General features: G+C 43.3%; 1 protein-coding gene and 6 non-coding genes across 7 annotated transcripts; all 7 read left to right on the top strand.

The window, feature by feature from the left end:
- Positions 1-1,333: 1,333 nt before the first annotated feature.
- Positions 1,334-1,405, top strand: trnaa-ugc. The gene has a single exon. It is a non-coding gene; the product is annotated as a tRNA-Ala (tRNA).
- A 419-nt stretch (positions 1,406-1,824) lies between these two features.
- On the top strand, positions 1,825-1,896 carry trnaa-cgc. The gene has a single exon. It is a non-coding gene; the product is annotated as a tRNA-Ala (tRNA).
- A 1,902-nt stretch (positions 1,897-3,798) lies between these two features.
- trnaa-ugc lies at positions 3,799-3,870 on the top strand. The gene has a single exon. It is a non-coding gene; the product is annotated as a tRNA-Ala (tRNA).
- A 1,472-nt stretch (positions 3,871-5,342) lies between these two features.
- On the top strand, positions 5,343-5,414 carry trnat-ugu. Its single transcript has one exon. It is a non-coding gene; the product is annotated as a tRNA-Thr (tRNA).
- Positions 5,415-6,236: 822 nt separating this feature from the next.
- On the top strand, positions 6,237-14,550 carry LOC116329344 (probable cationic amino acid transporter). The gene is made up of 8 exons (XM_031751348.2): positions 6,237-6,396; positions 7,565-8,016; positions 8,111-8,347; positions 8,536-8,753; positions 9,404-9,550; positions 11,298-11,506; positions 11,584-12,347; positions 12,874-14,550. Exons 2-8 carry the CDS (start codon positions 7,716-7,718, stop codon positions 13,263-13,265), a joined length of 2,268 nt encoding a protein of 755 aa, XP_031607208.2. The 5' UTR covers positions 6,237-6,396; positions 7,565-7,715; the 3' UTR covers positions 13,266-14,550.
- trnaa-cgc lies at positions 9,744-9,815 on the top strand. Its single transcript has one exon. It is a non-coding gene; the product is annotated as a tRNA-Ala (tRNA).
- trnaa-ugc lies at positions 10,789-10,860 on the top strand. The gene has a single exon. It is a non-coding gene; the product is annotated as a tRNA-Ala (tRNA).
- Positions 14,551-14,909: the final 359 nt, after the last annotated feature.

The raw sequence follows: 14,909 nt of genomic DNA, 5'->3' as shown, positions 1-14,909 counted from the left end.
AGGAAATCCTGAAATTGAGAAGGTGTGAACATCTCTGAGCTCAGGCGTGTTTCCCACAGACTGTCCTGTGCAGACAGTGGTGGAGTGTCCTCTTTCGGCTGCTTTATACCATCATGCAACTGTGTATGCAGGTAACGCTGTAATCTGACTCTGCAGATCAAATGATGAACAACAGCACATATACACCGCTACACAGAGTGTAGCCTAATGGTTTTATTTCAGAGGGCCAGCTGGGTGCTGCTCCTGATTGGGGGGGGAGGGCGCTCCCTGACTGCTTCTTTGGTTCCTTCCCTCAGTGCCATGTTCTCAAAGTGAAATTTTAGTTTAAGGAGTCCTGGTATGTTTAAGCCTGGTGTTAGTGTACTGCAGCACTTATCAGAGCAGAGACTTCTGATGGGCCTTGGTGATGCAGTGTGGGGATGTAGCTCCGTGGTAGAGCGCATTCTTTGCATGTATGAGGTCCTGGGTTCAATTTCCAGGTTTTATGCAAACAAGATTCTGAGCTAGAGCTCAGATCTTTGGATGGATAGTGGAGTGTTTCATATCCTAAAGGTCTGTCTACACTGTGCTTTTGTGATGTGTTATGAAATGTTGTGAGTGTTAGCAAATTGTGGTTGAGTGCTGACAGACACTTTCAAAGATATCCAGACTATACAAATAACCACACAGTCAAAATGTCCATCACATAAATACCAACAACATGCATATGACAATTACAAAGAGACTCAAGATGTCAGAAAGACAAAAACAAAAAACCACCAAATGTCCCTTTTGGGATTTACCTACCTGGATGGTTGAGCATGCATCAAGACGTCCACTTAAAGATTCCAAATCACCACAAAAGCTTCAAAATAACCACTGACATCCTCAAAAGAGTGACCTCTATCCTGTAGATGTAGAAATTATGTCTTTGGTGGCCTCGGTTGGTGACATGATATGTTGAGGCAATTTTTCAGAGGTGAGGTTGTTCTTAGTGAAAAGTTCAATGGAGAACCTGATTAAGTCCTTGAAAAGAGTGGTTTCACCCAAAACCTCTGATGATGACCCCCGCCTTTTTCACACCTTGGCTCATGTGATAAGGCACATGATTAATAGTGGGTCAACGACCTCCTTAAGGGACAACCCTCACTAAGGTTTAAATACCCAGGACTCTTCACCATTTTGTTTTAGAACTGAAAAAGCCTCTTAGAAAGTGAAACATCTTTACAAAACTTCATGAAGTCCAGTGGCTTTGTTTTCCCCCAAGCTCCTTAGAGTACCATGATCTGGATGACTGACCTATAACCCTGCACTGATACCATCATCTAGCAACAGTTAGGATGCATGCATAGAAGGGGATGTAGCTCAGTGGTAGAGCGCATGCTTTGCATGTATGAGGTCCTGGGTTCAATCCCCAGCATCTCCAGTTTTTATACCATCAAGGTTCTGGACTTGATCAAAGATATTCATACTAAAGAAGTAATCCTGAGTTTAAAATGTCACTCACATAAAATAAGAACAGGAGACATATAACCAGGTTTTAAAGCACCATACTACTGAACAAGTAGTATGGTGCTTTAAAACAAGTCCTGATTTTATCATTTAGGATGCATGTTATCATAGATAAACTATAGTTTAAACCTAGTACTGATATGACTAAGGTGTTGCGTTTAGGCTGCCGTCTCTCCCGGAGGCGTGGGTTCAAATCCCACTTCTGACAGTATGTTTTGTCCAAGTAAATGTTCAGAGGAACATGTTATTGAAACCACTAAATTCTTACATAATTTCCTTACTGATTAATAAAGTATTCTGATTCTGAAAAGCCTACTGGACAGCACCCAACAAGGGGATGTAGCTCAGTGGTAGAGCGCATGCTTCGCATGTATGAGGTCCTGGGTTCAATCCCCAGCATCTCCAAGTTTTACACCATCAAGCTTCTAGACTTGATCAAAGTTCAGAGATGATCATACTAAACAAATAACCCTGAGGTCAAAAACCTAAAAAAAACACAGCACCTCAAAAACCTACTAGACCAAAAACTTCTGATGGTCTATAAAAATGTAGAAAAAAGATGAAGTAACTCAGTGGTTCAGTATGATGTCCTTGATTCAATCTCCAGCATCTCTGGTTGTTAGGGCATTCAGCTTGTGAGCTATGTAGTTGTACCTTCCTACTCAATGAGTCATAAGTCTTTGGGATTTTGAGGAATCTTCAGTGAAATGTGGCCACTGTGAAAAAATTATGGTTGTGTGCAAATACATGGGATGGTTTTTGATTATGAAACTACTAGGATAACACATTAGTGGTAAGTAGCTCAATGGTAGAGTGCAGGAGCATCTCCAGATTATATAGCATCCAGCCACTAAACATGATAGAAAAGTCCCAGAGATCTTTGGATGGTTGGTGGTTAGGAAACTAACTACAAGACACTGAATTATTACGGCAATTAAAACAAAGACATCAATGTCAACATAATGCGAAAGAGACCTAAAAGGCTTGCATACACACAGGGGGATGTAGCTCACCAGCAGAGCACAGGCTTTGCATGTATGAGGTGCTGCATTCAGTGCAAAGCTTCTCCAAGTTCTATTACACCAAGCTACTAGAGGTCCTGGTAAAGAAGTCTTAAAATGACCAAAATACACACAATACAACTGCTGATAAGAATGACCTGCGGTAGCGCTCCTTCCTACACTGCGGGTGTAGAAGTCCACTGCTGAACGAACTGCTCAGTGCTCGTACAGTCTCATGCAGGGGGTGGGAGGTGTTGTCCATGATGGATGTTAGCTAAGATAACATCCTTTCCTCCCACACCTGCTCGATGGACAGAGCTGGCCTGCTGACCAGTTTGTTGAGTTCCCCCCTGTCCCTCTCTGCCATTCCACCACTTCAGCAGAGCACAGCATAAAAGATAGCAGACGCCATCACAGTGTGGTAGAAGGTCTTTAGGAGTGTCCTGTTCACCCCAAAGGATCTCAGCCGCCGTAGCAGGTGAAGACAACTTATACCCTTTTTGAAGAGTGCATTTGTGTCGTGGACCAGTGCAGTTTGTTATTGAGGTGAACACACAGGTAGTTGTACTCCTCCACCGTTTCAATGTCCAAACCCTGGATGTTCACTGGTGTAATAGGGGGTGGCTTCTTGCTGAAGTCAATCACCAGCTCCTTCGTTTTGCTGGCATTGATGCGAAGATGTTTCTGTTCACACCAGCTGACAAAGTTATTGATGACCCCCCTGTATTCCAATCACTGCAACCACCTACCAGAACTGTTTGCAGGATTCACCCTGATCTTTTGATTTTTCAGCAGACATTTGAAAGCAGTTTTCTAAAGATGCTGTGGGAATTCTGGTCAATGCAGAGTAGTTCTGAAACCACTTGTGTCAAAACTGTAAGCCCTGTCACAATAAGAACATCATCACACGAATGGTAGAAAGAACACCAAAACTCAGAAAGATAATTATGTTTGTTAAAGATGCTAGGAAAGATGGACCGTGAGATGGAGGCACATCACCTGCTGTAGCAACTCCTGAAGGAGGCTTTCAGGAAACTATTAGGATAAGTAAGAAAAAAATCTCCACAAGACTCAAGGATCATCAACACAGCATGATGTGGATGTGGTCACACACTTAATATAACTACAAGACACTTTTGACAACAAAGACACTCAAAAGCAAAACAAAACACAGAGACATAAGTGTTCAATAAAAAGAGACCCAAACATCAGATGCGCATTAAATTACCACAAAAGCCTAACAGACCAGAGCGTCTGATGGGCCATAGAAATGTCAGAAACAGATGAATTTATCTAGCAGCAGCAAGGGGATGTAGCTCAGTGGTAGAGCGCATGCTTTGCATGTATGAGGTCCTGGGTTCAATCCCCAGCATCTCCAGGTTTTCAGGCTATTAAGCTTCTGGACTTATTGCTGCATGTCAGGTTCTGGACTCGCTATTTTTTTAGTTATTTCATTATACTAAACAAATAATGACAAATAATGAAATAACCACAGGAGACCTCCAAAAGTTGATTCTGTTTATCTGGATATAATATATTAAGGTCAGTCTACACCACAGGTGTCAAACTCCAGGCCCTCGAGTACCAGACACCTTGATCCAACACAGCTGATTTAAATGGTTAAATGACCTCCTCTACATGTCATGAAGTTCTCCCAGGCCTGGTAATCAACTAATCATGTGATTCAGGTGTGTTGACCCAGGGTGAGATCTAAAACCTGCAGGACACCGGCCCTCGAGGCCTGAAGTTCCGTAAGCGTTTTCGGACGTTTCAATGTGGATGCACAACTCTGTGAAAATGACTGAAAACGCTAGTGTGGACGCGTTTTCAAATCTATCTGGGCTAGCGTGGACGTAGCCTTAGTCAGCCATCTCGCTCCGTTGGGAAGCAGACGCTTTTTCTTTCTAAGCTCCTTAGACTTCATGAAGTTGCTTTTTTTTTCTCCCTAACTCCTTAGAGTACAATAACCTGGATGACTGACCTATAAACTACATCAACATGTATACCCAGCAGACCATTCCCCAGCATCTCCAGGTTTTATACCATCTAGCTTTTGTATCTTCTTAATCAAAGTTCAGAAATATCCATACTAAACAAATAATCATGAGGTCAAAAACTTACAAAAGCAAAACACAGAAACTTAAATGGTCACAGGAGACTCAAGGATTACAGTAGCACCTTAAATTACCACAACAACCTACCAGACTGAAAAATTCTGATGGGTCATAACAAGGTCATAATTTCATGTAGCTCAGTGGTAGAGTTTGATGTCCTTGGTTCAATCCTCAGTGTCTCCAGTTGTCGTGGCATCAAGCAGGTAATGACTAAAGACACTTTAGGGTCACAAATTAAAAAGTGACTCAACATGTCAAAAACAAACATCTAATAACTGCAAGAGGATCCTTGAAAGAGCGACTTCTACACCTTCAGCCTCTGGCACCTCTGGCTGATGTCACTCCTCCAGTGAGTTCTGTATCTACCCCAGCTGGCTCCTTCTGATGTGGGAGTGTCAGCTCTACTCAAAGTCCCTCTCAATTTCTAAGCTCTGCATAGAGCTACATCAGGGAGGGGAGCTCGCTGGTGAGGCATGTGGTGGCTGGGCCCTGAGCTTAAAGACCCAGTGAGGCATGACCCAGTGGGAAAACATGGTTCCACTTTCCTGTGGGTCCACTATCAGCACAGTGTGGCATTGTGATTTCGTACTGTGTGAGGTGGGGACAGAAAATGGGGAGATATGGGCTCATGAACCCTTCCTCTTTAGACTGGGTAATTTGTGAAGTAATAGTTTATGAATAAACAGCCTCTGGTTGCAAATGAGAACTAAAGTCATGAGTTAGGAAAGATTTATCAGGGGATGTAGCTCAATGGTAGAGCGCATGCTTTGTATGTATGAGGTCCTCGGTTCAATCCCCAGTATCTCCAGCTTTTTATACCATCGAGCTAGAGCTCAAATCTTCAGGCCGATAGTGGAGAGTTTCATATCCTTAAGGCAGGGGTCCCCAATCCCAGTCCACGAAGGCCGGTGTCCCTGCAGGTTTTAGATGTGCACTTGATCCATCACAGCTGATTTAAATGGATAAATGACCTTCTCAACATGTCTTAAAGTTCTCCAGAGGCCTGGTAATGAACTAATCATGTGATTCAGGTGTGTTGACGCAGGGTGAGATCTAAAACCTGCAAGGACACCGGCCCTCGTGGACTAGGATTGGGGACCCCTGCCTTAAGATCAGTCTACACCAGAGGTAGGGAACTCCAGGCCTCGAGAGCCAGTGTCCTGAAGGTTTTAGATGTGTCCTTGATCCAACACAGCTGATTTAAATGACTAAATTAGCTCCTCAACATGTCTTGAAGTTCTCCAGAGGCCTGGTAATGAACTAATCATTTGATTCAGGTGTGGTGACCCAGGGTGAGATCTAAAACCTGCAGGACACCGGCCCTCGTGGACTAACGTTCCCTACCCCTGGTCTACACTGTGCTCTCATGAGGTGTTTCTTGAAATGTGGTCACTGTTAGCCAGTTGTGGTCATGTGCTGAGAGTCAACTTCGAATATATAGAACATTTGTAAAGCGGCGATCAGTTTGCTCCTGCAGGTTTTGAAAACAGATGCTTTTCTGCACACACACACACATACACCTGTTGAGTTCCCAGCCCTGCACACTAACAGAAACAAACATCAGCTCAGCTCAAACACACTCTCACAGCAGCTCTGTCATCCCTTCTTTAAATGACCGATGGCAGCTCCATGCACACGCCCATGCTCAGCCTCAGATGTTGAATATTTTATCAAAGTGGTCACATGGTTTCTGCTCTAAATGATTAAACGAGGCTATCTCCTCTCGTCACATATCCACCAGCTCTGCATTGGATGGGGGAATCTGCCTCAGGAGGGAAACTGAACAGCAAGTGAGTGTGTTACCTGTGTGCTCTAGTGTGCATGCTCAGGCTGCATGATTTGTGTTTTTATCAGCTTGCAAGCCTCAGACTGTCTGCTCTCTTTGCTCTTTTAAACCTAGTCTGACTTTGTGGGGTTGATTTTAGATAAGGTGTTGACTGAACTTGCATGTTTGAGTATGAAGCTCTAAAGCAGATGAGAGCTTTCAACGTATACGTGTAGAAGTTCGTCTGTGGATGATTACGTTTTAGACTCCATAGTCAAGCCTTTCCATCATGAAAGAGGATCCTCCTTGGACATCATTAAAGTTTCAGAGAGGGAGTCTCGCTCTAGTGAGTTAGGAGAACTGCTGATGGTGTCCCAGCTTCATTAGCATGAAAGGATTATCAAACAGACCAGCAAGACCAGAGGCTTCAAAGTTTGAAATGGCTGTGAACATTTCTTTTGGAAAGCTTGAATACAGAAATGGTTAGACACAAAGTGACTACTATGATACTTAAAATAAGCGATTTAAAATAACTGCTAAGAGATACAAAACAACATCAAATACCACGTGAGGAACTTCCTAACCATAAAGAGACTGAAAATGAAAACAAATAGTCTTTTGGATTAACACATACAGATGTGAAATAGAAACATACAGACTCAAAATGGCCACAAAGAAACTCAAATCGCTATAAAGAGACCCAAAGGCCAACAAAGAGACTCAAGTGACCACAAAAAGACTCCAAGCAATCACAAAAAGAAACAAATAACCAGAAATGCACTCAGAATCACTGCACAGAGACTTAAAGAACCACAACGACATTCAAACAACTCTGTTGTCTGAACTACTTTCATCTACTCCCTTGTCCTAACAGGTCACCGTAGCAGTTAGCTCTGCATCTTTTTTTTTGGCAGAGTTTATGAGCAGATACCCTTCCTGATGTAACCCTACAGGGGGTAGAATCAAACAAGCACTCTTTCGCTTCCTCAAATGACCACAAAAAAACATAAGAAATGACTGCAAAGACTCAAAGAACCAAGAAAGATCGAAACTGCTGTCAACAGATTTAAGTGATCGTAAAGAGACTCAAAGAAAACTGAAATAAACACAATTAAGAGACCAAATCATGTTATATATCAAACCCTTCACTGTAATTCATGAACTGCTGCAGTCTGTTCCTCTTCTTTTCACAGAGTTTCTGCGCCCTCTTTAGACTTCTGTTTCATGGGACAAACCTGTTTAGGAGGAGGCTCATGGTGATGTGAAAGTATGAGACAGTGACAGCAGGAAGGTGGAAGGAGTGCACAACTCACCGATATTAACAGATAATAACCAGGGTTAGTGATGGCGGCGTGGCTGGGTCGGGTGTCATTGGGTGATGCCTGGTACAACATGTACTCTCGCTTGCTGAGGACCAAACCTGTGGGCTCCATGGCCCACAGCTCAGATGACCTCACCGAGCTTGCAGAGGGCTCGGCGGTTGGGCTGGCCAAAGTCCTCACTACTGTTGACCTGGTCTCCCTCGGTGTGGGAAGCTGTGTCGGCACAGGGATGTATGTCGTTGCGGGGCTGGTTGCTAAAGCAATGGCTGGGCCTGGGGTCATTCTGTCCTTCATAATTGCAGCGGTGGCGTCCATACTGTCAGGTAAGCAGAAGTTTTTAAGAATTCGAACCAACCCCCCCAAAAAGATTTAGAACAATCTGGCCACATTTTCTATATGTGTGTCTTTTTCTTGAAGGTGTGTGCTACGCAGAGTTTGGTGTGCGGGTCCCCAAAACGACCGGATCGGCGTACACCTACAGCTATGTGACTGTTGGAGAATTCGTGGCATTCTTCATTGGCTGGAACCTGATCCTGGAGTACCTGATCGGCACAGCGGCAGGGGCTTCAGCTCTCAGCAATATGTTCGACTCGCTGGCCAATCACAGCATCAGTGACTTCATGATAACACACCTGGGCACAGTCAGAGGCCTTGGTCAGTGCCTCCAAATCTACTTTTGTGATTTGTTTACCATTAGCAGTTTATTTACTTATCTGTTAGAGAGGATAAACACTAATGTCAGAGATATAACCAGATTTAGCTCTAAGCTCATTTATGTTATGATGAATAATAAAAATAATAGTTAATACCTGATGCTTAAACTCTTTGTCTTTCTGTCTCAGGTAAAGGCGAGGACACGTATCTTGATGTTCTGGCCTTGGTCATTGCCCTGGTGGTCACTGCTGTGATCGCTCTTGGAGTGCGTAACACTGTGGGCTTCAACAACGTCCTGAATGTGGTCAACCTGGTGGTCTGGGTCTTCATGATTATCGCCGGACTCTTCTTTATCTCTAGCAGCAACTGGGAGGGTGGCAAGTTCCTGCCATATGGCTGGTCGGGGGTGAGAAAATGTTTTGCTAAAGGGGATCTATCAACTAATTTCCAGCTTCCAATCACAAGGTTAAAAAATTTTAAACCACTACTTAAAAAGCTGTCACTTCCTCCAGCTGTCCTGGGAGGATCACAGTAGGGACCAGTTCTATTTACATTATATATGCTTCTCTTAGGCAGTATTATTAGAAGGCATGGCATTCCCTTTTATTGCTATGCAGATGACAATCAGCTTTTTCTATCCATGAAGTAAGATGACACCCACCAATTACCAAAGCTGTAACTATTAGCACATATAGCTAACAACTGACAAAACATCAAACATCAAAACAAACAAACGAGGAGTTTGAGACTTCTACATTTTGATCAGTTGTAAAGGAGACGTGCACTGGGGATTTTCTGCACTGAGGTTGATTTTTGATCCCCCAAACCCACAGACACTATCACACTAACAGTCAGAAGCCTGAACTTTTTACTGATTGGAATGTTTTTTGAATGCACTGACTTCATTATTTAAAAAAAATATTCATGTTTAATATGAGAATCTAGCATTAGAACAGCATACTTTTTATGTTACAGAGAACAAACAAAAGCAGAATAGGTTCACTTTTTTAAGATGTGAACTGTGAGATCTTTTAGTAACACGTTTTTTCTGTTCAGGTGATGCAAGGTGCAGCAACCTGTTTTTATGCCTTCATTGGCTTCGACATCATTGCAACGACAGGAGAGGAGGCCAAAAACCCCAACACCTCCATCCCTTACGCCATCACTGTCTCGCTGGTCACCTGCCTCACTGCCTATGTGTCGGTCTGTACAGAGTTGAGCATGTTTTTTTGTTTTTTTTTAACTCAGCCAAATTAATTTCCTCATCAGATTATTTCTTCTGCCTTTTTAGTCCTGATATGTTTAAGCCTGATGTCAGTTGTGATAACGCTGTACAGTGTAATACAGCACATATGTGCTCAGCTTCTGATGGGTCCTGATGATGATGTTCATGTGGGGGGATGTAGCTCAGTGGTAGAGCATGTGCTTCGCATGTATGAGGTCCTGGGTTCAATCCCCAGCATCTCCAGGTTTTATCTCTATCTCCAGGCCATCAAACTTCTGGACTTGACTACAGGAGACATGTGTCAAAGTTTTATGGCACCAAAGGTGCGAGAAGTCCTGAATCTTTGGTGCTTCATCATCAAGAAACTGTTAGGCTACCTAAGATACAAATAAATACCAAATACTGAGGCTAAAAATGACCACAGAGGCCCCTTACCAACAAGGGCATGTAGCGCAGTGGTAGAGTGTATGCTTTGCATGTATGAGGTCCTGGGTTCAATCCCCAGCATCTCCAGGCATTATGCCATCAAGCTTTTGAGCTCTCTTGCACATGCATAGGGAAGTTTTTCATTTCCTTAAAGTCAGTCTATTTTTATCTCTATTTCGAGGCCATCAAACTTCTGGACTTAACTGCAGGATGAACAGAATCAGCCTTTTGGGATTTACCTACCTGGATGGTTGAGCATGCATCAAGACGTCCACTTAAAGATTCCAAATCACCACAAAAGCTTCAAAATAACCACTGACATCCTCAAAAGAGTGACCTCTATCCTGTAAATGTAGAAATTATGTCTTTGGTGGCCTCGGTTGGTGACATGATATGTTGAGGCAATTTTTCAGAGGTGAGGTTGTTCTTAGTGAAAAGTTCAATGGAGAACCTGATTAAGTCCTTGAAAAGAGTGGTTTCACCCAAAACCTCTGATGATGACCCCCGCCTTTTTCACACCTTGGCTCATGTGATAAGGCACATGATTAATAGTGGGTCAACGACCTCCTTAAGGGACAACCCTCACTAAGGTTTAAATACCCAGGACTCTTCACCATTTTGTTTTAGAACTGAAAAAGCCTCTTAAAAAGTGAAACATCTTTACAAAACTTCATGAAGTCCAGTGGCTTTGTTTTCCCCCAAGCTCCTTAGAGTACCATGATCTGGATGACTGACCTATAACCCTGCACTGATACCATCATCTAGCAACAGTTAGGATGCATGCATAGAAGGGGATGTAGCTCAGTGGTAGAGCGCATGCTTTGCATGTATGAGGTCCTGGGTTCAATCCCCAGCATCTCCAGTTTTTATACCATCAAGGTTCTGGACTTGATCAAAGATATTCATACTAAAGAAGTAATCCTGAGTTTAAAATGTCACTCACATAAAATAAGAACAGGAGACATATAACCAGGTTTTAAAGCACCATACTACTGAACAAGTAGTATGGTGCTAGAAAACAAGTCCTGATGAGGTCCTGGGGTCAATCCCCAACACCTCCAGGTTTTATAAAGTTCTAAATGTGTAGTGGTTAGGAACTCAAAAACTCTTTACACATACACTGTATGGTTTTGGGTTTCGCTTTGTATGAAGCATGGTTTAACGCAGTCGGTTAAACCATGCTTCATGGTAACAGCCACATCTCCTGATTTAACACTTAACAGTATCAACCAGTTGGAAGACATACTGTAAGAATATCTGCAATACATGTGAGCTCTGTATTTATTTTCTATTTTACAGGTGAGTGTGATCCTGACTCTCATGGTTCCCTATAACCTTATTGATGGCTCGGCTCCTCTCATGGAGATGTTTGCTGTGCACGGCTTCATGTGGGGGAAGTACACTGTGGCTGTGGGCTCTATAGCTGGACTCACTGTCTCTCTGCTGGGCTCCCTGTTCCCGATGCCCAGGGTCATCTATGCAATGGCACGGGACGGACTGCTGTTCAGGTGAGGAGGTACATGAAAACTCACAAAGTCAGCTCAAGGAGTTTTAATAATAAATTTTTTTGTGTCTGTGTTTTAAGGTTTCTGTCTCATGTGACTGCACTCACACACACTCCCACGGTGGCATGTGTGGTGTCGGGAAGCCTGGCGGCCGTCCTCGCTCTGCTGGTGAGCCTCAGGGATCTGATTGAGATGATGTCCATTGGCACCCTGCTGGCTTACACTCTGGTCAGCGTGTGCGTGCTGCTACTGCGCTATCAGCCTGACGAACAGACCGACACACATCAGTTTGACTCTGAAGTTCAGGACATGGACAGCCTGAAGCACGAAGATGCCAAAGACGATCAGATCTTGACCGAGAATGACGGGTCATCTTCTTACCACACCGGCAGGACGGAGGGGGAGGGAGATGACTCTGATTTTCATACAGGTCACGCCTCACTGCTGAAAAGGCTTCTTGGAGGTCATTACTACACCCTGCGGCTGCGTTTGGGAATGCCCGATGCGTCAGTTCGACCAACCCCAGCCACAGGCCGCATAGTGACCCGATGCACTCTCTCCCTCTTCTTCATGTCCTTCCTCCTCTGGTCTACCATAATATTTGGGGTTGAGCAGGGCACAGGTGCTGGGGCAGTGATTTCTGGACTGATGGCAACAATGATGGCAGCGTCATTAGGGAAGCTTTTGATTATGATCATACAGCAACCAGAGAGCACCAGGAGCCTGCCCTACATGGCACCATGTGTTCCCTTTGTCCCTGCAGCAGCCATATTGGTTAACAGTTACCTCATGCTTAAACTGTCTCCACTCACCTGGGCAAGGTTCACCATCTGGTGCCTCATAGGTGAGCTGAAACAATCTTGATAATGGAGTATTGCAGATTTGAAATGGAGCATTAATCAGTAATTCAATGACAATTAGTTTATTTAAATATCGAGTTATATATTAAAAGGAGAAAACACCAGTTCTGCAATTGGCTGCTTGGTCAGATAGTTGATAAAGCTGTCATTTTGTTATCTGGTTGTTTGGTTGGCTGGTTAGTTGCATGACCTGTTGACTGATAGGTAAGTTGTTTGGTTGGCTGCTTGACTACTTGCTTGGTTTATTAGTTGCTTGGTTGGCTAGCTTTTTGATTTGCTGGTTGGGTATTTTGGTTGCTCTGATGCTTGGTACAAACTTTTTTAAGATGCAATAAGCCCAACAAAGAAGAGAGAAAATACTTTACATATGAGGTGTGTATCCAGGATTTTGTAAGAGCTCCATTTTTGCGACAAATATTTGCTTCACATGGAATTCATAAAGGTTGACAGTCCTACACAAACTCATCTCTGTACCTACTGACCCACCCTCTACTGCATATCCATCCTCAGGTCTGTTGATCTACATTTGTTATGGAGTGTGGCACAGCACGCTGGAGCTGAATGCTCGGGAGCAGCAGGCACATGCCAGCTCCTACCAGCGCTATGACGACCACTTGGATGACACCTTCTCCCCCGGTGACGACCTTTACCCTCAGGAGCAGGACGAGAGACCGTATCAGGGGTGGTCTGCACCCGAGGAGAGAGGATACCACTACCAGCAGGGAAATCAACACGAGATCCAATACGGGGACCAAGAGAGCGGAGAGCAGGAGCAGAGCCAGTATGAAGATCATGGGGACCAGTATAGATACCAGTCTGGAGCAGGAGGCCAGTGTATGGAGACAGGCAGTAGGTCCAAGGGAAGGACCAATTATGGGTTTAATGATGAAGAGGAGAACTGAGTAATATGAAAGAGTGAATAAAACTTACGTATGAGGCAATATTTTAATATTTGTGGAAGCTTTTGTGAAAACTGGGATCAGATATCAGCAGAGGAAGGAGGGCCCTGAGAGAAGCCAACAGCAGATGCAGAAGTTTCAAAACAGTCTAACCTGTTTGGGTCCAAAGCAACTGGACTTCTTTACTCCAGCTTCTGCAACCTTTTGGACGAGAAGTGAAATGTGTTTGAGAACTTAAAAGAAGTCCAGCTGCCTTTGAAGATCTACCTGTATGAGCACGAATGTACACAAACACCCACCTGCCTCTGACAACCTGACAGTGACAGTAACCGTTAATGAAAATCCACACAAGTTGGACTTGTGTGAATTAGAAGTGTGTGAGAAGAAGTGTTGTTACAAAACAAACATGCCTTAATCTGACTTTATTCTTTTTCTATTCTTTAGTGCTCAGCAGAGGTTCAAAAGAATCCAGACTGCATAGGAGCGTATCTGTTGTTTAAATCAAGACAAACTGAGCATGCTTGAGGGAGATGCTTATCTTTTTAAAGTTGATTTCCTGTTATTTTGAACAGGCACAAGCACCGATACTATTTAAAGCATTTTTTGGATTTTTATTAGCACTATTCATGTGCTGCATGTCTTCAGGCTAACTTTTTAGACACCATATCCCAACCATACGCAAACATGTTAATGACTAACCTCGTGTGATGGATGGATCATCTTAGATGTTCTCTTAACTGAAGTTTGGTCCTTTTTTAGCATCTTCTTCGAGCTGTATGAAGGCATTTTCTCTGCCAGTCAGGCCAACACGAACTTTTACTGAGAACAGTTTAACCATTATTGTCCATCTTCCCAGTGCTGATGTGTTTATATTAACCTAACCATAGCTTTGTAGATAGCCACCAGGTAGTACATCATCATATCTCAATTAGTCCAAAAGAATTTGGACTAATTACCATACAGCATTTGCTTTGAACAATGCTCATAATAAATGTTTATACTTTTTGTGCCTAAAGGTCACTCGGGCCACTTGCACGTGGTTCTTTGCAGACTCAGCATCACTGCTTGCTTTCCTTTTGCACATTCAGGTCTTCGTTGTCTTCTTTTCTGCTTCCCATAGCCGTTCACATAAGTCTCATATCTACACGCTGTTCAGAGACAGTGAACAGCACACACTGGTTTAGCTTTTCCTCTGGTTTTGTTTGAGTTCTTTGTTCATGCTCTTTAATTGTTTTGGGTTAATGGTGTTATTCAGTGTCTGTTGTGGAAAGTGCAGAAATAAAGTGAATTTAAAGCAGCAGTTTGTCTAATCGGGGTTTTATTGCGGCTTCTCTCACAGATAGAAGACACTGAAATGTTATCATTCCAAATCTAAAGGAGCTATGTCAGCTGTCAATGGGAACTGCGGTAATTATTGTGTTCCTAGCATCAGCCAAAGGCTAGGATAAATAGAGGTGAGTGGATCAATCCAAATATCAATAGTGTTAAGTGATCATTGAAATGTGTTCAGAATTTGCAAATTAACAGTGAGTCATACAAACCTCTCTGCCCCACATAAGCTGCCTTTATAGGTTAAAAGTACCAGCATTGGTATTGTTTTCAGCAGTACAGGATCTTTATTTACTTGGAATTGGATCAATACCAAAC

This window comes from Oreochromis aureus, linkage group 9, assembly GCF_013358895.1.
Source record: "Oreochromis aureus strain Israel breed Guangdong linkage group 9, ZZ_aureus, whole genome shotgun sequence".
Taxonomy (NCBI): Eukaryota; Metazoa; Chordata; class Actinopteri; order Cichliformes; family Cichlidae; genus Oreochromis; species Oreochromis aureus.
This window is presented reverse-complemented; position numbering and strand designations above follow the sequence as displayed.

What these genes read in the sequence shown, in the direction of transcription:
- LOC116329344 (XM_031751348.2), top strand. Translation starts at nt 7,716, where the DNA reads ATGGCGGCGTGGCTGGGTCGGGTGTCATTGGGTGATGCCTGGTACAAC. An exon ending in GGGCACAGTCAGAGGCCTTG is followed by an intron (nt 8,348 to 8,535) that starts GTCAGTGCCTCC and finishes TTTCTGTCTCAG; the next exon opens with GTAAAGGCGAGGACACGTAT. An exon ending in TGCCATATGGCTGGTCGGGG is followed by an intron (nt 8,754 to 9,403) that starts GTGAGAAAATGT and finishes TTTTCTGTTCAG; the next exon opens with GTGATGCAAGGTGCAGCAAC.